The sequence below is a fragment of the Carcharhinus amblyrhynchos genome, chromosome 31 (genome assembly GCF_965287045.1).
Source record: "Carcharhinus amblyrhynchos chromosome 31, sCarAmb.v2.hapA, whole genome shotgun sequence".
Lineage (NCBI taxonomy): Eukaryota > Metazoa > Chordata > Chondrichthyes > Carcharhiniformes > Carcharhinidae > Carcharhinus > Carcharhinus amblyrhynchos.
In genome coordinates this window covers 16,893,288-16,920,899 of record NC_137354.1, presented here as the reverse complement: position 1 = coordinate 16,920,899, position 27,612 = coordinate 16,893,288, and the positions used below count along the sequence as shown (strand labels likewise).

The 27,612-nt window shown below is 47.4% G+C and overlaps 1 protein-coding gene across 2 annotated transcripts in view; it reads right to left on the bottom strand.

Annotated features, from left to right (window-relative positions):
* LOC145360544 (transmembrane protein 273-like) overlaps positions 1–27,612 on the bottom strand; it is a 56,833-nt gene that overhangs the window by 12,851 nt on the left and 16,370 nt on the right. Inside the window, exons 1-4 of one of the 2 annotated variants that reach the window (XM_080215816.1) lie at positions 9,291–9,379; positions 8,636–8,692; positions 6,898–7,008; positions 2,095–2,125 (exon numbers count right to left, since the gene is read on the bottom strand). In XM_080215816.1, the coding sequence (XP_080071942.1) occupies positions 2,095–2,125; positions 6,898–7,008; positions 8,636–8,692; positions 9,291–9,303 (212 nt within the window). In that variant the 5' untranslated portion in view covers positions 9,304–9,379. Of the gene's footprint in view, positions 1–2,094; positions 2,126–6,897; positions 7,009–8,635; positions 8,693–9,290; positions 9,380–27,612 lie in introns of those variants that run through there. The other variant, XM_080215815.1, reaches the window with a different exon arrangement.

Here is a 27,612-nt window from a genome sequence, read left to right as displayed (position 1 = left end):
ACAGAGGCAGCGCACACACCCCTACTTACATCAACGGGGTAGAGGTGGAAAGGGTCTGCAGCTTTAAATACCCAGGCATCCACATGATGGAGAACCTCTCGTGGACCCTCAGTTCCTCCTCCCCAGTGAGGAAGGTTCAGCAGCTCCTATACTTCCTGAGGAGACTAAAGACAGGCAACCTCTCCCCACAGATTCTTTCACCAATGCAAAATCAAGAGCATCTTGTTGAACTGCATTAGTTTATTTATTTTATTTATTAAGAAGTAGGCTTACATTAACACTGCAATGAAGTTACAATGAAAATCCGCCCACTCCGGTGCTTGTTCAGGTACACCGAGGGAGAATTTAGCACGGCCAATGCACCTAACCTGCACATCTTTCGGACTGTGGGAGGAAACCAGAGCACCCGGAGGAAACCCACACAGACACAGGGAGAACGTGCAGATTCCACACAGACTGACCCAAGCCGGGAATCGAACCCAGGTCCCTGGCGCTGTAAGGCAACAGTGCTAACCATTGTGCCACCATGCCATCCATTATGGTGTGGTACAGCAGTTGCTCCATTTCTGATTGGAAAGCTCTGCAGCGGGTAGTCAAATACATGATTGGCACCCAGCTACCAGCCTTCCAGGACAATGATCACAAACACTGCCTGCAGAGATCTTCCCGCATCACCACAGGTCGCACCCTTCCCTGCCACAGACTGTTTGCCTCCCCTGCCATCAAGGAGGTGCTACAGATACATTGGAGTCCGTATGACCAGGTTCAAGAGCAGCTTCTTCCCCAGAGCTGTTACCCAGCTCAACACTGTGCAATATACATGGATACACTTAATAACTATTGGCACTATTTTATAATGACTACTTGCATTTGCTTTTTTTCTTTGTATCTTTGGAGCGTACAAGCTCACTTTTCATTGTGTTTGTATTTGTGCACTATACAATGACAATAGAATAAAATACAGTGGAATGGAATAGAATAGGATAGAATAGAATAGAACTGAAAGAGGTTCTTCGGCCCATTGTGTGTGCGCGCCAGTCATCAAGCTATTCTAATCCGATTTCGTCCGTAGCCTTTCTGCTATGATGTTTCGAGAGCTCACCTAAATGCTTATTAAATGGTGTGAGGGTTCCTGCCTCTACCACCCTTTCAGGCAGAGTTCCAGATTCCCAGCACCCTCTGGGAGTAAATGTTTTTCCTCAAATCCTCTCCAAGTCTCCTGCCTCCTTACCTTAAATCTATGTCGCCTGGTTATTGACCCCCCTACTCAGGGGAAGACGTTTCTTCCCGTCCACCCTATCTCCGTCCCTCTGTACTTCAATGTTTTCTGCTGTAAGGAGAACAACCCCAGCCTATCCAGCCTCTCCTCATCACTGAAACTCTCCAGCCCAGGCAGCATCCTGGTGAATCTTCTCCACACCCTCTCTGGGCTCATAATCTAGAGGCCCAGGCTAATGAAACGTGGGTTCGAATCCTGCACGGCAGCCAAACTCCCCATTCTCACTGGCAGGACGTGCGAGATGGGAGAATCCCACCCATTATTTCTTGGTTGACAATTTACTTTCCTCTTTCCATCTGCGAAGTACTTTGAGGTATTTTGCTTTATGTTAAAAACACAGTTAAACACAATTTGACGGTGAAACATTATTCAAGCTAGGCGTGTAGCTGTGATATTTTAGTGAATACTTCATAATGGTCAGACTAAACTATTCTACTGAACATTCTAGTTGATGCTGTCATTACTCTGAGCAATGGTCCACTTCATAGAAATCATAGAATCCCTACAGTGCAGAAGGAGGCCATTCAGCCCATTGAGTCTGCACCAACAACAATCCCACCCAGTCCCTATCCCTGTAACCACACATCTTTACCCTGCTAATCCCCCTGACACTAGGGTCAATTTAGCATGGCCAATCAACCTAACCCACACATCTTTAGTCTGTGGGAGGAAACCAGAACACTCGGAGGAAACCCACGCAGACACGGGGAGAATGTGTAAACTCCACATAGACAGTGACCCAAGACCAGACTGGGTTCCTGGCACTGCGAGGTGGCAGCGCAAACCACTGTGACACCGAGCCACCCACTTCTTACCTTAATGACTGGCTTTGTCTGGATGGAGTATCTGAAAAAGAGACAGGAATACCATAAGGGATAGTCAGTGTTACTTTGCTATTTGAGCTCATTATAAACTATTATCATAGAACCCCACAGATTCCCTACAGTGCAGAAGGAGGCCATTTGGCCCATCAGGTCTGCACCAACCACAATCCCACCCAGGCCCTATTCCCCAGAACATCACACACGTACCTTGCTAATCCCCCTGATTCTAGGGGCAATTTAGCATGGCCAATCCATTTAATCTGCACATCTCTGGACTGTGGGAGAAAACCAGATCACCCAGAGGAAACCCACGCAGACACAGGGAGAATGTGCAAGCTCCACACTGACAATGACCCAAGCCAGGAATCGAACCCAGATCCCATGAGCTGTGAGACAGCAGTGCTAACCATTGTGCCACCATGCCTCCTCCCCAATTTGTTGTACCAATATGTTATAGCTCATGATATATCCATTAAATTCACCAGAAGAGATTAGGTTGTGTTCATTCCCATGTAAGTATATTTTTATTGGCATGATAAGTCTTAAGAGTTATCAAACAAGCTCTCTGGCACTAAGAAGTTTACTTTGATAAGAGTTGAGGACCGTCGAAAATCGGAGGTCACAATCTCACCAGCAAGAATCACCAGTTCCGGGTTTTGGCAGACCTTGAACCCTTGCATTCTCGCAGACCGTGGGCTGAAGATCTCGCTTCAATCTTAGTATCGAGCTATCTCAGTCAACTATTGAGGTGGCACAGCGGCTAGCACTGCTGTCTCACAGCGCCAGAGACCCAGGTTCGATTCCTGGCTTGGGTCACTCTCTGTGTGGAGTTTGCACACTCTCCCCTTATCTGCGTGGGTTTCCTCCGGATGCTCCGGTTTCCTTCTACAGTCCCAAGATATGCAGGTTAGATGGATTGGCCATGCTAAACTGCCCCTTCATGTCCAAAGGTGTGCAGGTTAAATGGATTGGCCAAGCTGAATTGACCCTAGTGTCAGGAGGGTTAGTAGGATAAATATGTGGGGTTATGGGAATAGGGTGGTATTATGGTCAGTGCAGTCTCTATGGGCCAAATGGCACTGCACTGTAGGGATTCTATTGCACAGTCCACTGCAAGCAAGATGGCGTTGTAGTCATATTATCAGACTAACAATTTGAAGGCCAACTTCCCGAACAATAATATATATTAAACACCATCATTGTCACCTTTCTAGCTAGTATTCCAGCAAGTATGATTTGGGTGGTTCGATTGAAATTTTCTTTGCTTTTTCTATGGACATATTTCTTTCTCTCATTCATGGTTAGGACAGGATTGGGTATCAGATTGAATTTTGTTCTAGCAGTTTCAGCTACACCACAAACCACGAAAACCAACCCTTGAATGATTTATCAATGTCAACAGGAATCTAATGTTGGGTCACTGCTGGACAATTCACCACGAGCTATTTGTGAGACACGATAATTAGAGGCCAACCTTTTCATGGTTACTACTGGCTGAAATGGGATATTATAGCTCTCAAGGACAGTGTAATGTCTTGGTGTTTGGCCCCCTCTCCATTGAGAAGAGGATGAGGGGCGGCATGGCAGCACAGTAGTTAGCACTGCTGCTTCACAGCTCCAGGGCCCTGGGTTCGATTCCCGGCTCGGGTCACTGTCTGCGTGAAGTTTGCACATTCTCCTTGTGTCTACGTGGGTTTCCTCCGGGTGCCCCCCTTTCCTCCCACAGCCCAAAGATCTGCGTGTTAGGTTGAATGGCCATGCTAAAAATTGCCCCTTAGTGTCCTAAGATGCGTAGATTAGTGGGTAAAATATGTAGGGATATGGGGGTAGGGCCTGGGTGGGATTGTGGTCAGTGCAGACTCGATGGGCCGAAGGGCCTCTTTCTGCACTGTAGGGTTTCTATGATGTAGAGAATGGTCAGGACTCCTTCTTCCAAGTTCAGCATTTTCAGTAAATTGAATGCAATCCACGAACAGTTTGGTTTGTAAATGCTGATTTATAAAAGAGTTTCTTTTCTCACTAAACACTTTGTTTTAGAGACACATGAAACTAGAAGCAGGAGTAGGCCATTCAGCCCTTCGAGCCTGCTCCGCCATTCATTATGATCATGGCCGATCATCGAATTCAGTATTCTGGTAAAAGTTAAAGTTTATTTATTAGTCACAAGTAGGCTTACATTAACACTGTAATGAAGTTACTGTGAACATCCCCTAGTTGCTACACTCTAGTGTCTGTTTGGGTACACCTGAGGGATAATTTGGCATGGCCAATTCATCTAACCTGCACATCTTTGGACTGTGGGAGGAAACCAGAGCACCCAGACAAAACCCACACAGGCACAGGGAGAATGTACAAGCTCCATATAGTGACCCAATCCAGGAATTGAACCCAGGTCCCTAGTGAGGCAGCAGTGCTAACCACTGTGTGACTCATCCACTCCCCCCCCCTCCCCCTTCATCCCTTGATCCCTTTAGCCCCAGAAGCTACATCTAATTTCTTCTTGAAATCACACAACGTTTTGGCCTCAACTACCTTCTGTGGGAGTGAATTCCACACATGCACCACCCTCTGGGTGAAGAAATTTCTCCTCACCTCAGGAGGGCTGGAGATTGAAGATATCCAAGCTGTAGTGCGTGGCACCTCAGAGATACAGAAATAAGCACTGATTTAGAAGTATCTGGCTGGGCTTCAGGACATTTTTGGATGTAAACATTAGTTGCTGGATCAGCGTGAGCCATTGCTAATTAGCAAGTGCAGTTAGAAGTTAATATCTAAACAACAAGGGCCATTTTTAATGGTGTACCACTGACTGACTCACCCGGGATAGCTGTGTCACCCAGGATTGGGTATTCTAAATTCATTTATATAAACTTCACCCAAACAGCCAGACTTCAGCAATGGGCAAGGCGAAGGATACCAATTGAGCAGTCTTTCTCCAGTCCGCATTGTTGCTTGTATCAGACTGAAATTTGGACATTCTTTAACTACTTACAGGGGAGATTTTAACCTCCCTCGTTCCATTCCACTTCTCATCTGGCAAGATCTGGGCAAGAGACTTTGACTTCCCCTCCCTAACCACAAACTGAAGGATATCCAAAGCCAGTAGGGTTCTTTATTAAATTGACAGATTAGGCTCCATTTACATCATTGGGCCCTGGCTACAATATCAGCCTGAGGGTTAAGCAGGGATCAGCTTTCTTGGCTAAGCCAAGCAAGGTAAGTCTCTTCAAATTGTCTTTGCTTCCTTGTGGAACAGATAAGCATTCGGATCTTCCGTTGCCTTGGTTCTTGAAACATCCCACCCTTAATATCCACAGAATCCCTACAGTGCAGGAGGCCATTCGGCCCATCAAGTCTACACCAACTACAATCCCATCCAGGCCTTATCCCTGTAATCCCCGCATATTTAGGCTACTAATCCCTGTGACACTAAGGGCAATTTAGCATGGCCAATCCATCTAACGCACACATTTTGGACTGTGGGAGGAAACCGGAGCACCACGAGGAAACCCACGCAGACACAGGGAAAACATGCAAACTCCGCACAGACAGTGACCCAAGTGGGAATGGAACTCGGGTCCCTGGCGCCGTGAGGCAGTAGTGGTAACCACTGTGCCACTTTGCCCCTAGAAATTAACATACTATATTGTAAGAAATGACTCGATTGAGGTAGCAGCTTTCACAGCCCCAGGATCTCCCAATGCCCTTTACAGCCAGTGAAATGCTTTTGAAGTGTTGTCGCCGTATCCATATGCCAAGCGCACAGCAAGATCCCACAAACAGCAATGAAATAAATGACCAGTTATTCGAGGCACCAGCGGGATCTTCAACCACCATTCTGCTTGTGGGATTCCGACATTGCTTACAAGGTGTCCAGTCGAAGGTTTGGGCAAGAGGGAGTGAAGATTTTTTTTTATTCATTCAGGAATGTGGACATCACACTGGCTGGGCCAGCATTTATTGCCCAGTCCTACTTGCCCTTGAACCGAGTGCAAGGCCATTTCGCAGGATTTTCCTGTGGCTGTGAAGTCACGTGTCGGGCAGACAGGGTAAGGATTCCCTTCCCTGAAGGACACTGGAGGTGACATGGTGGCTTGGTGATTAGCCAGGGGCCCGAGTTCGATTCCTGTCTTGTGTGGAATTTGCACGTTCTTCCTGGTTTCCTCTGGGTGCTCTGGTTTCCTCTCACAATCCAAAGACGCGCCGGTTGGGTGGATTGGCCATGCTAAACTCTCCCTCAGTGTCCCCGAACAGGTGCCGGAGTGTGTCAACTTTCACAGTACTTTCATCACAGTGTAAGCCAACTTGTGACACCAATAAATAAACTTTATAGTGAACTAGATGGGTTTTTACAAACAACAAACTTTTACATTCCAGAATTTTATTGAATTCTCCACCAGTGGTGGTGGGGTTCAAACTTGGGTCTCCAGATTATTTGTCCAGTGACAATATCACTATGTCACACACTCCTCCTGCTGGATGTGGCTAGGGTGAGGTGCAGGGTAGACGACGGATCTGATCACAGAGCAGTTTGGGGTTGCTGGCTGTCTAATAGTGGCCGGATGAAGGGACGGTTTGAAGGCTCTGCAATGATGGGAGCTGTGAGAATACAAATTGTGAGGGAGTCATAAACAGGGCAACGTAAAGTGAAACAATATATTTCTGACAGAACCGATATCTATTACTTGGAAGCTGAAAGCTGATACCTTCAGGCCTGGAGGGGAATTATCATACTTCAATCAAACTAATTTTAGAAGGAAAGTTACCCATTAACAGCTTGCCTTGTCATCTTACCTGTTAAATCATTTTCATAAATGTGTTTCTTGATCATGTAAATCTTAATGACAACAAAGGAGATGACGAGAAACATTCCTATTCCAGCACCCAGTAAGGCATACTTGACTTCTAAAAAAAATATAGAAGACCATATTATTAGACTGTAAGACACAGGAGCAGAAGTTGGCTTATGAGGAGAGACTGAGTAGACTGGGACTGTACTCATCAGAATTTAGAAAAATGGGGGCAACTTATGGGAAAACGTAAGATTATGCAGGGAACAGATAAGATAGAAGCAGGGAGGTTGTTTCCACTGGCGGGTGAAACTAGAACTTGGGGGCGTGGCCTCAAAATAAGGGGAGCAGATGTAGGACTGAGTTGAGGAGGAACTTCTTCACACAAAAGGTTGTGAATCTGTGGAGTTCCCTTCCCAGTTGAGGCTGCCTCATTGAATGTTTTTAAGGCAAAGATAGAATTTTGAACAGTAAAGGAATTAAGGGTTATGGTGAGCGGGCGGGTAAGTGGAGCTGAGTCCATGAAAAGATCAACCATGGTCTTGTTGAATGGCGGGCTCAAGGGGACAGATGGCTGACTCCTAGTTCTTACGTTCTTATTAAGTAGGCCATTCAGCCCATCGAGTTGGCTTCATCTTTCAATTAGATCATTGAATGTGATAATCCACAACTCCACTTTCCTGCCTTATTTCCCTAATCCTCGATTTCCTTAGTGATTAAAAATCAGTCTATCTCAGCCTTGTACATATCGCAAAGAATCTTGCTGATGGGTTTTGGTAAACAGAGGGCATGGGGAGTGGTAGTGGTGATGTAACCTGGTAGATTTACATCAGCTGTGCCACATGGACCATAGATTTATAAAATCCCTACAGTGCAGAAGGGGCTATATGGCCCTTCGAGTCTGCATTGACTCTCTGACAGAGCACCTTACCCAGGCCCTATCCCTGCAACCCCATACATTTACCATGGCCAATCCATCTAATCTACACATCTTTGGGCACTAAGGGGCAATTTAACATGGCCAATCCATTTAACCTACACAGCGTTGGACACTAAGGGACAATTTAGCGCGGCTCCTCCATCTAACTTACACATCTTTGGACACTAAGAGGCAATTTACCATGGCTAATCCATCTAACCTAGACATCTTTGGACACTAAGGGGCAATTTAGCATGGACAATTCACCTCACCTGCACATCTTTGGACTGTGGGTCTCCATTTCAAAGGGCAGTTGAGAGTCAACCACATTGCAGTGAGCCTGGAGTCCCATGTAGGCCAGATCGGGACAGGATAACAGGTTTCCTGCCCTAAAGGACATTTGATGTGTTTTTACAACAATTGACAATGGTTTCATGGTCAACATTGGCCTTTAATTCAAATTGCACCCTCTGCCATTGTGGGATTCGAACCCAGCTCTGCATGTAGATCTGGCTCAGGATTACTAATCCACTGACAATACCACTACACCACTGCCTCCCCAATTATTCATGCTGCCAATTATTCATGTTCTTGATCGTGGACTTGGCTCTGGGGCAGGTCGAGTGATGGATATATAGTTGAGAGCTCAGATATGTTGATGATTGCTCTTACAAAGAGGCATTCAGTGTGAAGTTAGAGAGCTATGTACATGGCACTTTGACATTGCATGGTGCAGTCACACTCAGTACAGTCGTCACAACTAGGCAGAATCCAGTGCGGGAGGGTGTATTCTTGGCAGCTGAACTGAACAACAATTATTTACCTACTTCATCTTCACTCTTCGCTGCCCCATTAGCAAATGCCGTTGTTGTGAAATAACCTGCAAGAGAAATGAATTTGAAAACACTTCTGAAAACAGTCAACAGGACACAACTACAAAGGGCGGCATAGCAGTGAGCACTGCTGCCTCGTAGCAAGAGGGACCCAGGTTCAATTCCGGCTTTGTGTCATTGTCTGTGCGTAGTTCGTGCGCTCTTCCCACATGGATTTCCTCCGGGTGCTCCGGTTTCCTCCTACATTCCAAAGATGTGGAGGTGAAGAAGTTCCTCTTCAACTCAGTCCTAAATCTGCTCCCCCTTATTTTGAGGCTATGCCCCCTGGCTGTAGTTTTAGAAACTCTGCCTTAACAGTGACAGTTCCTGACTCCTTCAGTGTTGAAGCAACTTGGGCACAAATCAAATCTTCAAGGTGCAGAACCCAGTGAAATCGGAGGTTCCCAGCAAACCCCTCAAGGCACCAAACTGACAATAACCACTAGGACTGACTAGATTTCAGTGAATCAAATGCATTGTGGTCTGGCAGGCACAGAGAAGTGAATAATGAAATGATTAATTGCGTTGATAAAGTGCTAGGTTATAGCAGCAAATGCTCACTTAAAAGGACAGCGAGTAACACGGAACACTTTCTTTTTATCTCACCCTCTATTTCCATCTTTGTCCAGTTTCACGTCTCTCTTTGGGTGCGCACAGCTCGCTCTGAGTCAAGCCACAGAACGTGTTGTATCTCAACTTCCTTATCCCAGCCCTCGGCCAGCTGGCTTCCTGGATTCATGTTCAGGCCTTTTTTTTAACTCTTTCAGGTCTGTCGTGGGAGTGGATCAGGTGGGAGTGGCTGTGGCTTTTGATTTGGTCTCAGCTGAAGAACTGTCGCTTTAAAACTCAGCTGCGACAGTGAACATTTGCCAAAATCTTTTACAACACAGAAGCACGTGACTGAATGCTTGTGTCTGCGGTTGTGTCCATATCCCTGGAGAAGGAGTAGGTGGTTCCCACTGGGTATATTTCAGATATTAGGGTGGCACGGTGACACAGTGGTTAGCGCTGCTGCGCGACAGCGCCAGGAACCCGGGTGCCATTCCCGGCTTGGGTCTCTGCCTGTGCGAAGTCTGCACGCTCTCCCTGTGTCTGCGTGGGCTCCCTCTGGGTGCTCCCGTTTCCTTCCACAGTCCAGAGATGTGCAGGTTAGGTGGACTGGCCATGCTATATTGCCCTTTAGGGCTGGGGGCGGGGTGGGGGGGAGGGCGCAGTTAACAGCTAAATAAGTGGGGTTATGGGGATAGGGCCTGGATGGGATTGTGATCGCTGCAGACCTGATGGGCCAAATGGCCAGCTGCACTGTAAGGATTCTACGATTCCTTGATTCTACTCTGCAGTTGGTGGGTTTTGGGAGGCTGACAGTGCATTATCAACCTCAAGAATGACATTTTAATCCTACAGTGCAGGATGAGGCCATTTGGCCCGTTGAGCCTGCACTGACTACTATCCCACCCAGGCTCTATCCCCTAACCCCAAGCATTTAGCCTGCTAATCCCTCTGACATTAAGGGACAATTTAGCACGGCCAATCCACCTAACCCGCTCATCTTTGGAGTGGGGGAGGAAACCGGAGAACCCGGAGGAAACGCACGCTGATATGGGGAGAAACTTCACACAGACAGTGACCCGAGGCCGGAATCGAACCCGGGTCCCTGGCGCTGTGAGGCAGTGGTGCTAATCACTGTGCCACTGTGTTATGTTGCCTTTAATATTCCAATTTGTGTGTGTTTTGCCTGCTTTCGTTACAGTGCACCCAGGGTGCCCTTTTCAAATGGGGCAATTAATGGGTAATGGGTTAACACAAGAGATATTTATTCTGTCACAGTGCAGTGAGCTCTCTGAAGAGACTTTCATCTGTCCTGCCATTTCCCTATATCCTATTCTTAAGTTACAAACACATTCCACCCTTTCATAAGCTAATGTCAGAGGAAATGAGGCAAATCAGTTTCATACAGGTTATGACCCGCAATACAATGAGAATAGATTCAGTTGTTTCCTTCGAAAGGGAATTTAGTAGATATACTTGCAAAAGAGAAATTTGCAGACATTGGGAATGAGCAGGGGAGTGAATCTGATTAGTTTGCCTTTTTAAGGGGAGGTGATGGCCTTGCGGTATTATCACTAGACTATTAATCCAGAATCTCTGGGGACCTGAGTTCGAATCCCGTCATGGCAGCTGGTGGAATTTGAATTCAATAAAAAAAATCTAGAACTAAGAATCTACTGATGACCATGAAATCATTGTCGGAAAACCCATCTGGTTCACTAATGTCCTACAGTGAAGGAAATCTGTCTTCCTTACCTGGTCTGGCCTACATGTGACTCCAGAGCCACAGCAATGTGGTTGACTCTCAACTACCCTCTGAAGTGGCCAGGTAAACCATTCAGTTCAAGGGGCAATTAGGGATGGGCAATAAATGCTGGTCAGCCATGAACAAATTTTGACAAGTGGGTAGAATGGAGATCCCATATTTAGGGGAGGCAGTGGTATTGTCACTGGACTAGTAATCCAGAGACCTACTGTAATGGTCTGGGGACCTGGGTCCAAAGCCCACCACAGCAGATAGTGAAATTGAGAATCAATAAAAATCTAGAATTTACAATTATCTACTTATAACCAGTATTAAAAACCCATCTGGTTCATGAATGGCCCTTTAGGGAAGGAAATCTGCCATCCTTACCTGGTCTGACCTATGTGTGGCTCCAGAGCTATTGTTGACTCTTAATCTACCCTCTGAAATAGAAGAAGATAGGAGCAGGAGGAGGCCATTTGGCCCTTCAAGCCTGCTCTGCCATTCATCACGATCGTGGATGATTGTCCAACTCAATAGCTTAAGCCTACTTTCTCCCCATAACCTTTGATCCCATTTGCCCCCAAGTGCTAAATCTAGCCAGCTATAGAGACATAGAAGATAGGAACGAGGGGGAAGATAGGAGCAGGATAGGGGCAGGAGAAATGACCTTGCAAGTTCAAAGAAGGGCAATTAGGATGAGCAATAAATGTTGGTAACAGACAGGAACACCCACATTGAGGAATTTGCTTCTCTCGGTTTGTCTGGGAGTACATTTTCTGTTGTAACAGCTCAAAGTCTAACTTCTCCTTTGGCTGATGTGCCAATGACCTCAGATTTATGGAAAATAAATTTTAACACAGCCAGTTGCACAATTTTCATGCCATTGGTTTGACATTGTATCATATTCCTCAGACAGCAAAATAATGGAACTGCGTCACTTGTATAGATACCTTGCGGTGAGTGGGAAGTTAAAGACAAGGCAGTTGGGTTTTTTAAAGCACGGTTGAGCAATCTTTTGAGGGGCAGATGAAGAATACATCTCCTGGACATTGCGGAGAGCAACACAGATTAACATCAACCCAGGCCAGTGCAGGAGGATAGCCATCTGATGGAATCTCCAGGGATATCTCCAACCAGCACTAGTAACAGAATCACAGATTCCTTACAGTGCAGAAGAATCACAGAATCCCCACAGTACAGAAGGAGGCCATTTGGCCCATCGAGGCCGGACCGAATACTAGATTCTATCCCCGTATCCCCGCACATTTACCCAGCTAATCCCCCAGACACTAAGGTCAATTTAGTATGGCCAATCACCTAACCCGCACATCTTCGGACTGTGGGAGGAAGCTGGAGCACCCAGAGGAAACCCACGCAGGCACGGGGAGAATGTGCAAACGCCACACAGACAGTGATCCAAGCCAGGAATCGAACCCAGGTTCCTAGAGCTGTGAAGCAGCAGTGCTAACCACTGTGCTACCATGCCACCCCGCCAACATGTCGAATGGAGCAAATAAATAATTTGGTGCAACTAACAACATTATTGTTGACGGAATTATTCTGAGACAAGACAATGGGTGGGAAGGTCTGGCCGCGCTCGCCCCAAAACTGGAAAATCCTGCCCAACATCAACAGACCTTTGCATGGTCAAACCCCCACATGGCAGATGAGGCAGGAAATTTCCGCCCAAAGATTTTGCAAGGTGTGAAAGCATGGGAGCCGAGGGCAAAATTTCCCCATCCCCACAGGAATCGTATCGGGCGGGGCACGTACGATGCAAAGGCCCATTGGGTGGGATTTTCCAGCTTCGGAGAGAGCGCGGCAAGAAAATCCCGCCCAGTGTTACGGGTCTACAAGAGATGGATCTGAATAGGAGCTCGCCGTGCAAAACCTCTGGGGGAACTTAAAACAGTACAGTTGTGTTTGCAGCCTCACCGAGGAACCTGGTACGAACTGTGGCTTTTGTCAGGGGATTAGGGAAGTAGGTGTTCCGAGATGAGGAAGGGCAGAATGGGGTGGAGGTGGGGGGCAGCATCAGGAGAAGCCATGGGTGCACAGGGCAAGAATGGGATTGAGGACAGAGTGCGGCGAAGATTACAGGCTCTCAGTTCTTCTTTCTTCCCGCCTCCACAGAAGAGTTGCATAAGAAAAGCGCGTCCTCCAGAATCTTGCGGGGTAGCCATTGTTATTTAAAGATTATGTGGAGCTTATATTGCTTATAGGGACTGGACATTATGAGAGAGATTCACAAGTTAAGAGTTGCATTAAGCTGCTTAAGTTCAATCTGCGGCCAAAGAAGTTGTTTATTTAGGTAGAAGGGAGGGTATAGTGATGCTGTTTAACCAGGTGTATGAGGTGTAGTACACAACTCATGCACTCACACAAAACAGGTCAATCTACTTCCTGCCTGTACATTTACCCAGCAAACATGAGCAACCAAGGAATTAAAATATTTGACGACTGCACTTTCAGCTTAGCATTTTGTTAACAAACTCTCAAAAAGATGAGAGCCCAAGTGCATACACTGCGCACGAGAATTAGTTTGACATTACAAGCCCAGTGAGCATCATTTTTCACTTACAAATGCAAAATGCCATTAACCATGTCCAGATTTCCACTTAGGCGGGTGCAGTTCACCAATAATTAATTGGACGCTACTGGTTTACTTGCCCTTGGAGGGCAGTTGGGAGTCAACCGCATTGCTGTGGCTCTGGAATCACCTATAGGCCAGGCCAGGTAAGGATGGCAGATTTCTTTCCCTAAAGGGTCATTAGTGAACCTGATGGGTTTTTCTGGCAATCGACAATGATTTCGTGGTCATCAGTAGGTTCTTAATTCCAGATTTTTTTTATTGAATTCAAATTCCACCAGCTGCCGTGGTGGGATTCGAACCCAGATCCACAGAACATTAGCTGATCTTCAGGATTGATAGTCTACCACTAGGCCATCGTCTCCCCATCACCCATGATTAGTACTTCAATGCCCACTTCCTGAATATTTCCAGGAACAACATCATTAACTGGCCGTTTGCTAAACCCTATCAACTAGTTCCTTCATTCTCCGTTCAGGCCCCGATGTTGCTTGAACTGGGAGTATAGGGGTCATTTGCCATGGAGTAAAGTAAATTTTATTTGTGTCATGAGTAGACTTACCTTAACACTGCAATGAAGTTACTGTGAAAATTCTCCTAGTCGCCACACTTCGCTGCCTGTTTAGGTCAATGCACTCAACCAGCATTTTCATACTGGAGGAAACCGGAGCACCTGGAGGAAACCCACGCAGACACGGGGAGAATGTGCAAACTCTGCACAGACAGTGACCCAAGCCGGCAATCAAACCGGGTCCTTGTGAGGCAACAGTGCTAACCACTGTGCCACCGTGCTGCTCACGAGTAGCGATTAGAAGGTCCTTTTGGGAGGATATATGTGGGTGTTTTACAGACTAAAATAGTGTGGTGTAAACACAATGATGGAACAAGTGCTCCAAATAAACAAATATGATACAGATTAATATACACTGGCAGAACCGTCATGTGACAATTTGTAGATTTAGCCGTTCAGACACGCCACTTTCCCCAGAAAACTAAAAGCCTTGCCAGTGACTAGCAATTCCTGGTATTCCGGAAGAAATGACTTGTCAGACACAGAACAATCCTTATACCATTTAGGGAATCAAATTGTTGCATGCAAAGGGAAATGTGACACAACTGCAGATTGAGAAGCATTGCTCGCTATTCCGTGGAAATCCTGTGATTATTCTTACTCCCAAATCCTGGCTGACAATGAGGAATGCCGGTGAAGGAAAGATAACGGTTTGACTCTACTCAATATGAAGTGAGATGCACAAATCTGGCAAATAATTCCCGATTAAAACATGGAATCATCCTTTCATGGGCGGCACGTGGTTAGCACTGCTGCTTCACAGCTCCAGGGACCTGGGTTCGATTCCCGACTCGGGTCACTGTCTGTGTGGAGTTTGCACATTCTCCTCGTGTCCGCGTGGGTTTCCTCCGGGTGCTCCGGTTTCCTCCCACAGTCCAAAGATGTGCAGGTTAGGTTGATTGGCCATGCTAGAATTGCCCCTTACTGTACTAGGATGTTTAGGTTAGAGGGATTAGCGGGTAAAATATGTAGGGATATGGGGGTAGGGCCTGGGTGGGATTGTGGTCGGTGCAGAGTCGATGGGCCGAAGGGCCTCTTTCTGCACTGTAGGGTTCTATGATTCTTTCAGTCCCAAACATGCTTGAGTGCATCTGTTAAAAAAAGGCAATTTGACGTGCCAGCTACGACTCTCACTAACTTTTACAGATGCACTGTAGAAAGCATCCTTTCCAGTTGTATCACAGCTTGTTACGGCTCCTGCTCTGCCCAAGACTGCAAGAAACAACAAAAGGGTCGTGAACAAGGTCCAGCCCACCACTCAAACCAACCGCAACCCCGCCCCCCCAGACACAGGGGAGAATGTGCAGATTCCACACAGACAGTGACCCCGGGTCCAAAATTGAACCCGGGTCCCTGGCGCTATGAGGCAGCTATGCATTACAAAGCACCGTGCTGCCTTGTAACGTTATAGGCTGGGTAAATACTGTGAAAGCATGTCTGTAGCGTAGCAGTCACCCTTTAGCCGAAGCCCAGCATGTTAACAGTTGGTGCCCACAAGCTAGTGAACAGAAAGCTTGAACGTAACAGTGTGAGGGGCTCAGGCTATAACACGGCAACAAAGTTTAATTTGGCAAGTTCCTTTTATTTAATCATTTAACGCTACACACCAGACAAACAGTCTCCTGTGAACATTTGACATTGAGTGAAGTCATGGATCCCACTGTCCACTTAATCATGTAAAATGTGTTGTACAATGCGCGTCTTTTGACTTTCTGATCTAGATTTATCCGATGCACATGTGGAGCTTATTTTTTTGTTTCTCTCCAACTCATCTGCAAGCACATATTGGGGCCATAAATTTACATTTGTCACCCCCCCTCCCCCACCACATCCTGCACCAGATGTGCTAGAATTCACTTAGAGCAGAATCACAGAAACCCTACGGTGCAGAAAGAGGTCATTCGGCCCATCGAGTCTTCGCCAACCACAATCCCACCCAGGCCCTATCTGGTCCCATAAGCCCATGGATTTACCCCAGCTCGACCACCCCCTGACACTAAGGGGCAATTAAGCAGGGCCCAATCCACCTAACCCGCACATCTTTCGATCTGTGGGAGGAAACCCACGCAGGCAGAGGGAGAACGTGCCAACTCCACACAGACAGTGAGCCAGCAATCAAACCCGGGACCCTGGCACTGCGCCATCTTGTGCCAAGTTATTAGAGTGTCTGAGCCGCGTGAGAGATGCTGGATCTGTCTGCTTTCTCAGGTGGGCCTCACCCACCACACAGCCCAAAAGAATAGAAGGATCAGTCCTTACTGTTGTCCTGGCCAACATTCTGTCCTTCAATAAACATCACTAAAACACACTTTCCGGGCATTATCTCATCACTGTTTGTTGTCCGCAAATTGACTGCGGCATTTCTTAACAGTACGACACTGACTACATTTCAAAAGTGCCTGGCTACACAACACATCAGGACATACAGGAGTCCTTATGGTGGCACAGTGGTTAGTACTGCTGCTGCCCAGTGCCAGGGCTCAGGTTTAATTCCGACCTCGGATGACTGACTGTCCGGCTGGAATCTTACAGCTGTTTGTGCCTGAGCGACTTTCCTATCCCGCTGCAGTGAACAGAGATTTCCGGGCACCAAATCTTCCGACCTGGCTGCAGCACCAGCGTGGCCTGTGCACCAGATTGCACCCTCTTGGGGGAGTCTCCCTGTGAGAATGTGGGATTCCTCCGGGTGCTCCAGTTTCCTTCCACAGTCCAAAGATGTTCAGTTAGGTGGATTGGCCATGCTAAATTGCACCTTAGTGTCCAAAAATCTGTAGGTTAGGTGGATTGGCCATGCTAAATTGCCTCTCAGTGTCCAAAGATGTGCAGGTTAGGTGGATTGGCCATGCTAAATTGCACCTTAGTGTCCAAAGATGCGCAGGTTAGGTGGATTGGCCATGCTAAATTGCACCTTAGTGTCCAAAGATGTGTAGGTTAGGTGGATTGGCCATGCTAAATTGCACCTTAGTGTCCAAAGATGTGTAGGTTAGGTGGATTGGCCATGCTAAATTGCCCCTGAGTGTCCAAAGATCTGTAGGTTAGGTGGATTGGCAATGCTAAATTGCCCCTTAGTGTCCAAAGATCTGTAGGTTAGGTGGATTGGCCATGCTAAATTACCGCTTTAGTGTCAGGGGAATTAGCAGAGTAAATATGTGGGGTTACAAGGATAGGGCCTGGGTGGGATTTTTGACTCGATGGGCTGAGTGGCCTCCTTCTGCACTGTAGGGATTCTATGATTCTAACTACTGAAGACACGTAGTGGTGTGACCAGAGTGTCACCTGTCTCAACACGGCCATATAGAATGATCAAACTATTTCAGAGTTCATGGAGCAGAAACAAGGTGACATAGCTAACAGTGCGGCGAATCTAACTGATTACCAACTGCTGGTGACACTGACTCACAGGCCTATCAATTTAGTTCTACACACTCCCATCACCAGCTCTTGCTCATGTTGAACTTTTATATCTTCTGTGGTTTCGCCTTACGCACTCTGTGTGCGATTTCATCGGAATACAGTACTTGGGTTGTGCAAAAGTAAGCTGGTAAGTGTCAGTGCTGTGCAGGCAAAACTTCCCATTATTATCATGTCCTGTACCTCCCACCTTCCTTGCTAATTCTCAAAAACCTTTTCTAAAACACCCTCTTCTTTTTTCTCGCACAGAATTATTGCAAAACAGCTGTTGCGTGGCAATGTTAAATCTGGGCCACTACTGAGTGGCGAAATAGATTCAGCAATGGGATTTTTATTCCACTTTTATTGACTGAGTAGTAACAAATAACATGACCATAGTATCTCTACAGTACGGAAGAAGGCCACTGAACTGCATTGACATCAACCACACCCAAGCCTTATCCCTGTACCCTGCAAATCCCCCTGTCACTCGGGTTAAATTAGCATGATGAATCAACCTAACCCGCACATCTGTGGGAGGAAACTGGAGCAGCCGGAGGAAACCCACGCAGACATGGGGAGAACGTGCAAACTTCACACAGGCAGTGACCCGAGCCGGGAATCGAGCTTGAGTCCCTGGCGCAGTGGGGCAGGTTGTCAGCCCGTGAAGCTGATACAAAAGCAGCACAACTGTCCAAATTTACACCAGAGCTGCTTTCAATGTATTCCCAACTGGCTGGGGTTTTCAGACCCTCCACAGTGCTTTGTGGAGGAGGCACGCCATTGGTCGAGAGTGGGATCTTCCAGTCCCGCCACTGGTAATGGAGTTTTTTATTGTTTGCACCCTCTGTCACCAGGGAACCCAAAGTTGGGGGTTGGGGGGTGGGGTTGGTGGGGTGGGGGGGGGGGGGGGTCATCGTCATCAAGAATCCGCTGACAGGAGTGTTAGAAGGTAACCGGTGATAACATTGGATCAGTTGTAATGTGACCAATGGTAACAAGCTGTAAGGGTCAGCTGACCCAGTGAACCATGTAGCCAATGACAGAATGATGTGATGGTCAGCTGACTCGGCATAAATTAGGACATGTCGGGAATTGTGGGGAATTTGGAATGGCCCAGGATGAGGCCTCAAGTTTGGAGTAATGAAGTTTATTTATTCAACCTATTCTTTTGTTTATAAGTTGGAGTAAGGTTTGTTATGTTTTTATTGTCTGCACAGGAATGAGTTCCTTCTGGGTCAACAGGGAATGCTGGAAAATCCTGCTAACTCAATTGTCAGACCTGTAAGTTACAACTTCTACGGAAAATCTAGCTGTGTTTTTAGACGCTTGTTTATCATCACACCTCTGGGTCAGGAGAAGGTGGCACGTGGCACTGTGGTTAGCACTGCTGTCTCACAACACCAGCGAGCCGAGTTTGATTCACAGCTTGGGTGTCTGTCTGTGTGCAGTTTGCACGTTCTCCCTGCGTCTGCGTGCATTTCTCCCGGGTGCCCTGGTTTCCTCCCACAGCCTGAAAGATGTGCGGGTTAGATAGATTGGCCATGCTAAATTGCCAGGGTAGGGTAAATGTGTGGGTTTACAGGAATAAGGCCTGGATGGGATTGGGTGGTTGGTACAGTCTCAATGGGCCGAACGGCCTCTTTCTATACTGTATGGATGCTATGATAAGAATGCAAGTCCAAGCACCAGATACTTGAGCACGTAATCGATGCTGACACGGCAATGCCCTCCTGAGGAAGTGCTGCACTGTCGAAGGCGCTAGCTTTCAGATGGCACACAAGAATCTGACCGCAAACTTAGGTAAAGTAGAGTTTAATTGTTAGTGTCACACGTAAGCCTTATGTTAACACCGCAATGAAGTTACAGTGAAAATCTCCTTGTCGCCACACTCCGATGCCTGTTTGGGTCAATGCACCCTAACCAGCATGTCTTTCAGACTGTGGGAGGAAACTGGAGCATCTGGGGGAAACCCAGGCAGATATGGGGAGAATGTGCAAACCCCACACAGTAACCCAAGCCGGCAATCGAACCTGGTCCCTGGCGCTATGAGGCAGCAACGCTAACCACTGTGCCACCCTGCCGCCCTGGCATTAGCCTTGGTGAAGTAAACAATACCGTGCGGCTGGAAAAGGATGTTATGGCACTACATCAGAGGAGAGAAAGGGTGGGATGGGTGGGGAGGAGGAGGGGTGAGAGCTCTCTCTGGTGTTTGGGCCAATATTTATCTTTCAAACATCATGTAAAGATGTCCTGATGATGACCTCATTGCTGTTTGTGCAGACTCACTGTGTGAAAGTCAGCCGCTGCCTCTACTATGTGTCAACAGTATCTTATACTTGAAAACCTCTGCAGTGGCTGTAAAGTGCATTGGGACATGCTGAGATGATGAAAGGCCCTGGCTGGAACTCTCTGGTCTCACACGCCCTGCCAGCGAGAATGGAGAACTTGCCGCTCAGCCAAACCTCCGTTCGCAGCAGGGAGACTGGAGAATCCCGGCTGTGGGCGAGAGTGGAGAATTCCAGCCATTGCATAGATGCAAGTATTGTTTTCTTCACCATGTGGGGCAACAGGGTGGCACGGTGGTTAGCACTGCTGCTTCAGGGACCCGGATTCGATTCCCGGCTTGGGTCACTGTCTGTGCAGAGTCTGCACGTTCTCCCCGTGTCTGCGTGTGTTTCCTTTGGGTGCTCCGGTTTCTCCCACAGCCCAAAAGACGTGCTGGTTAGGTGCTAAATTCTCCCTCAGCGTTACCCGAACAGGCACCAGAGTGTGGCAACTAGCGGATTTTCATAGTAACTTCATTGCAGTGTTAATGCAAGCCTACTTGTGCTGCTAATAATTACACTTTAAAGTGCAGACATTCATCGCAAAAGAAAGCTCCCTCATAGCTGTTCTGTTTGTCACACTGGTGATTTTAATTGGTGAGTGTCAAGAGGGAACGAGATTAGCAGAGCCTATTTACAGGGTTTCTTGGAGATCTGTGCAGTGTGATTATCAGACTCAGAATATAAAGTTTCACTTCCTCCAGATACACTTTCTCAGTGTGGTGAAATTGAATTGGCTGCGGGAATGCTACTGAACACAGGATTTACTGAGACAATTCCAGATACTGCTGCCTAAACAACGCAATGAGAATTTAGCACCTAACCAGCTCGACTTTCGGATTGTGGGAAGAAATCGGAGCAGCCGGAGGAAACCCATGCAGACATGGGGAGAACGTGCAGACTCCACAGACTGACAACAATCCCACCCAGACCCTATCCCCATAACCCCACGTAGTTACCCTGCTGATCTCCCTGACAGTAAAGGGCCAATCCATCTCACTAGCACGTCTTTCAGACTGTGGGAGGAAACCGGAGCTCCCAGAGGAAACCCACGCAGACACGGGGGGGAGAATGTGCAGTGACCCAAACTGAGAATCGAACCCGGGTCCCTGGCGCTATGAGGCTGCAGTGCTAACCACTGTGGCACTATATCGCCCCACCATTAGCCTTGGTGAAGAAAGCAATGCTCGCATCTGTCTGGAATTCTCCAGCCTCACCCACCCACCTGATGAAGGAGCAGAGCTCCGAAAGCTCGTGATTGCAGATAAACCTGTTGGACTTTAACCTGGTATTGTGAGGCTAAATGGTCCAGTAAAGGGCGCCAATTGGAAAGCAAATCTGAGATGGGAGTTCATATTCAGATATACTCCAAATAATATTTGCAGCAAAATGTTAATTATATAAATACACATTTTAATGACTGCTCACACCAAGCTCCTGTTGCAGCAAAGATGGAGAATTTGGGGCCCAGCCGAATCTCTGTTCACTGCAGCGGGATTGGAAAATCCCAGGCGCGGGTGGAAAATCCAGCCCATAGTCTGCAGTTTTAGTGATATTCGATCGGATGATAACAGAGCATGAAGAGAGAGAGAAGCTTCTATGTAGAGTCTCGTACTGGATCTATACTGTAGGGCGGCACGGTAGCACAGTGGTTAGCGCTGCTGCTTCACAGCTCCGGGGCCCTGGGTTCGATTCCCGGCTCAGGTCACTGTCTGTGTAGAGTTTGCACATTCTCCTCGTGTCTGCGCGGGTGGGTTTCCTCCAGGTGCTCCGGTTTCCTCCCACAGTCCAAAGATGTGTGGGTTAGGTTGATTGGCCATGCTAAGAAATTGCCCCTTAGTGTCCAGGGATGCGTAGGTTAAAGGGATTAGTGGGTATAATATGCAGGGATATGGGAGTAGGGCCTGGGTTGGATTGTGTTCGGTGCAGACTCGATGGGCCGAAGGGCCTCTTTCTGCACTGTAGGGTTCTATGATTCTATGAACAGTAGGCTAAATCTAGAGTGGCTTTTTGCTGCGCCGTTCTGTGGTCCCATGGCTGGGGGAGTTGGCAGTGTCAATGCCACCACGCTCCAGATGGCACGGTCATTGTTTGGGTTAACTGGTGGCGCCAACACTCAAGAGCACCTTTCCTCCGCTGGCAAGGCATTCTCGTAAGAAGTCTTACAACACCAGATTAAAGTCCACAGGTTTATAGAAAGGAAAAAAGTGCATTACGCCTTCCCCGTTACCAGAATGTGATCTTGCCTTGATCGATGGAGGATGAATTAGTGCAGAGAGAGCAGAAAGCCACCCCTGTGATGAATTGGTCTTAAACATTTGGACTTTGTCAGCTTGCGCCTCAGATAAACACCCTGACTGCTTGCTTAATTGCTGCCATTCAGTGACATTCACTGTTACTCTTGGCCGAAAATGCCCGCTCTGTTTTCCTCAGTTCATTCAACGTATTGCTGTTTGATGATCTTGGCAACTTCCTACACCAGAATATCTGCAAAAATCCTCCAGCGTGCATCTTTCGAGAATTGGTGAAGTGCGTGGGAAGAGACAGGTATGTACACTATCCTTTTCCCAGCCAAACCCAAGTTCTGTATACAAGTGATGGGTATTGTCCTCCAAGCTGATAGAACTGTTCCTTCCATGACTTTCAGGAGAGGGCTGTGCAGCTCGCTTCATTCTGACGTAACCACAATGCCGTCTGCAGGTAAGGCGACTTGCCAAGGTTCCAAGGTTTAGCTTGGCTCAGCGCAGCTCTGACTAATCCAGCTAGCCAAAATGGGAATAATATATTACTGAAAAGAGACCGTGCGCTTGTAAGGAAGCCAATGTATTTTTTCTCTGCCCTCCCTTCCAAATTGCAGGGTGTTATGTGCGTGCAAAACCCCGGCCGTGTACATTTGCACTCTTCCACCCTTTGCAAGGCCTGACCTGAGCCAAATTCTGAGTGAATGAGCAAATGTTTAGCTTGACTTAAAACCGTGAAATCTGAGCTGGCCCCGGCACGCAACTCAGTCCAGTCCCGTCTGCCGACTGCAAAATGATTGAAGTCGCACCCGCCTTGTTTTTACCAGCAGCTTTACGCCAGGTGGCAAGGGAAGATTGGAAATGCTGCAGATGGCGTCAGGGCCTGAATTAAGCCTTACTCTTCTGCCAGCACGGTGGCACACTGGTCAGCACAGCGGCCTCACAGCGCCAGGCACCCGGGTTCGATTGGGTCACTGTCTGTGCGGAGTCTGCACATTCTCCCCGTGTCTGCATGGGTTTCTTCTGGTTTCCTCCCACAGCCTGAAAGACGTGCTGGTTAGGTGCATTGACTGTGTTAAATTCTCCCTTAGTGTACCTGAACAGGCGTCGGAGTGTGGCAACTAGGGGTTTTTCACAGTAACTTCATTGCAGTGTGAATGCAAGCTGATTTGTGACATGAACAAAATGAACTTAATTCCTGTCTTAACAAACAGGAAACTGTGCCATGATGATGCACTTTTTGAGATTTCTTTAGTGAGACAAAAGAGCTTTATTTACAAGACAGCGTGACACGGTGGCACAGTGGTTCGCACTGCTGCCTCACAATGCCAGGGACCCGGGTTCGAAACCCAGATTGAGTCACTGCCTGTGTGGAGTTTGCACATTGTCCCCATGTCTGCGTGGGTTTCCTCCGGGAGCTTTGGTTTCCTCCCACAGTCCAAAGATATGCGGGTTAAGTTGATTGGCCATGCTAAAATTTCCCCTTAGTGTCCTGGGCTGTGTAGGTTAGAGGGATTACTGGATGAATGTGTGGAATTACGGGAATAGGGTCTATGGCCGGTGCAGACTCGATGGGCCAAATGGCCTCCTTCTGCACTGTAGGGATTCGAGAAGATTTATAAGTTATGTGGGCTTCATGCTCATAGATAATCCAAAGTGCCTCTACCTCAGGAGAACCAATCCCCTTGGAGAGATTCACCACAACTGAGTATGTAGAATCCCTACTGTGCAGAAGGAGGCTATTCAGTCCATCGAGCCTGCATCGACCACAATCCCAGCCCGGCCCTATCCCCATAACCCCACATATTTATCCCGCTAATCCCCTGACACGAAGGAGCAACTTAGCATGGCCAATCCACCTAACCTAGGCAACTGTGGACACGAAGGGGCTATTTAGCACGGCCAATGAACTTAACTAATCTGCACAGCTTCAGATTGTGGGGGGAAACTGGAGCATCCTACACAGACACGGGGAGAACGTGCAAACTCCGCACAGACAGTGACCCAAGCCAGGAATCGAACCCGGTTCCTTGTGCCACTGTGGCTTTGATTGGTTTTCAGATCATGTGACCTTTACTCGGTTGGATTGCTCCCGAAGGTACAGACACCGCACTTTTATATTAGCCATAACTTTCAGGATCCTGGAAGGTGCTGCAGGCCCAAGCATGTCTTGAAGTGTCATCATTATTGTGAAAACACGGCAGTGGATGTTTCCACAGGAAACCGCAATGTACAAAAGCTAAATAAACTTAATTCCTGTCTAAACAAACAGGATAACGTGCCATGATGATGCACTTTTTGAGATTTCTTTCGTGGGACGGAAGAGCTTTATTTACAAGGCAGTGTAACGCGGTGGCACAGCGGTTAACACTGCTGCCTCACAATGCCAGGGACCCGGGTTCAATTCCTGACTCGGGTCACTGCCTGTGCGGAGTCTCGTCCCAGATTACCATAGGCTGCTCTCCCCTTTCTCTTTGAGGGAGAAAGCCGGCAGGTGGTGATTTAACCTGGGGAACAGCTCAGGTGAGGGGCAAGGTTGAGAAGACGGGTGAATAACCTCAGCTGGTACAGGAATTGAACCCAGGCAGCGGTTCTGCATCAGGAACCAGCTGTCCAGCCAACTGAGTTAAACTGACCTCCGGCAATGTTATAATGACCAGTTAATCACAGAGTTGGCAAGGTGACATGTACCATCCAGAATAACTAAATAAAATCAAAACATGCTAGATAAACTTAGCAGGCCTGGCAGAATCTGTGGAGAGAGAAATTGTTAATGTTTCAAGTCCGTTACAACACTTTTTCAGAGTTACTCCACCTTACATTGATCAGGTAATCAGACAGGATGTAACATCTGGGTGCAAAGAAATTAACGTTCCTATTTCGTTCTGATGGGGATTCAAATTGTACTCGATTAACTCTGCTTCTGTCTTCACGGATACTCACAGTAAAAAGTCTGACAACACCAGGTTTTAGTGAGACTTTTGGCTGTGTTTACCCTAGTCCAACGCCGGCACATCCACTTCACGGATACTGCCGGAGCTGCCAAGTTTATCCAGTATTCTCTGTTTCCATTTCAGATTCCCAGCATCCACAGTATTTTGCTTTCACTGGGAGATCTGTCCTGCTCGTCACAGAATCCCTACAGTGCAAAAAGGGGCCATTTGGCCTATCAAGCCTGCACCTACAACAATCCCACCCAGAGTTAAAGTTTATTCATTACTCACAAGTACGGTTACATTCACACTGCAATGAAGTTGCTGTGAAAATCCCCTAGTGGCCACACTCCGGTGCCTGTTCAGGTACACTGAGGGAGAATTTACCACAGCTAATGTACTTAACCAGCATGTCATTTGGATTGTGCCCTATTTATCCCCGTAACTCCATGTATTTACCCTGCTAATCTCCCTGACACTAAGGTGCAATTGAGCGTGGCCAATCCATCTAACCTACACACCTTCGAAGTATGAAGGAGCTGGAGCACCCGGAATAAACTCATACAGGCATGGGAAGAACATGCAAATTCCACATGGACAGTCACCTGAGGCTGGAATCGAACCCGGGTCCCTGGCGCTGTGAGGCAGCAGTGCTAACCACTGTGCCACCATGCCTCCTCTTCTTTGAGTTAAAGCCATGGGACCTTTTACATCTATCTAAAATAATAGACAGGGCTCTCAGTTTAATACCTCATAGAAACCCTACAGTACAGAAAGAGGCCACTTGGCCCATCGAGTCTGCACCGACCACAATCCCACCCAGGCCCTACCCCCATATCCCTACATATTTACCCACTAATCTACACATCTCAGGACACTAAGGGGCAACGTTAGCATGACCAATCAATCTAACCCGCACATCTTTGGACTGTGGAAGGAAACCCACACAGACACGAGGAGAATGTGCAAACTCCACGCAGACAGTGACCCAAGTGGGGAATCGAACCCAGGACCCTGGAGCTGTGAAGCAGCAGTGCTAACCACCGTGCTATCGTGCTGCCCCACATAACCTTATGTTAAAAGGGTGGTTGTTCCAACAATGTGACAGTCCCTCAGCACTGCACTGATTGGCCTAGGATATGTGCTCAAGTCTCTGGAGTGGGATTTGAATCCTTAACCTTCCTGACTCAAATGGGCACTGAGCCACAGCAGCTGGCTACGTCTCCTCCTCCTAACTGGGCAGTTCTGCTCATTAATTGGCATTGCAAGACGTGGGGTGCAGGTTAAGTTAAAATAAAACAGAAAAGAAATTAAGCATCCAAAGCAAAAATGAAGGGACTAAAGGCACAGTTGAGACAAATATATCACAGGAAGACAAAACAGATTGTAGGAATGGTGCAAGGGAGCTTTACAGTTAATCATTTAGATCACACCATTTTGTCATTGGTCACATAGTTTACTGGATCAGCTGACCATTACAGCTTGTTACTATTGGTCACGCTATAACATATCCAATGTTATCATTGGTTACATTCTAAGGGCAGGTACTGAGAAAAGTGTTATAAAGGGAAGGAACTTTTATTTCAATGTCAACTTTCAGGATCTTAAGATGTCCCAAAGATGTTTCATGACCAGTCAAGTGTGGTCCTTTATGTAATGTGAGAAAACATCATGGCCAATTTATACACCAGTATGAATGGCCAGGTAATCAGTGTTACTGACTGGGGGGGGATAGCTGTTGGTCAGGACAGTGGGATCAGTTGGAATTCTGAGATGGGCAGATTTTATTGTTGGCTATTAAGGAGTCCAGGGCAATGGAGGCTTGGTCAGTCCTGATGAAGGGTGGAACAAGCTCATGGCATTGAAAGTTTCTAATCTGTTTCTAGATTCCTATAACAACTCATTTGTCCTCATTCGGATAATGCTATGGGATCTTTTAGAATCATTACAGTGCAGAAGGAGGCCACTTGGCCCATCGAGTCTGCACCGACAACAATCCCACCCACACCTTATCCCCAAAACCCCATGTATTTACCCTGCTAATCCCCCTGACACTAAGGCCAACCAACCTAACCCACACACCTTTGGACGGTGGGGGGAAACCGGAGCACCTGAAGGAAACCCACCCAGACACGGGGAGAATGTACAGACTCCGCAGAGATAGTCTGCCAAGTCGAGAATTGAACACAGGTCCCTGGCGCCATGAGGCAGCAGGGCTAACCACTCTGCCACCATGCCACCCATTTTACAGCCATTAGCGTGTGCAGGTGGGGTCCTAGTTAAACACCATATCCAAAAGATAGTCAAGCAACACCTGAGTGTTACACTGTGGAAAGGACTGCAAGAAAATATCTCAGCAGGCCTGGCAACATCTGTGGAGAAAGAAATGGAATTGGCATGTGACTCTTCTACAGAACTGAAGAGGGGTAGAAATGTGTTGGTTTTTGGAGTTGGAGAGGGGCTTGGAGGGGGTGGGGCAGAATCAAAAGTCAGGGATAGGTGGGAGTGAAGGAGAGATTGACAAAGATTTGATTCGATTTATGATTTATTGATTCTTGCGCGCTATACCGCATACCGTTCA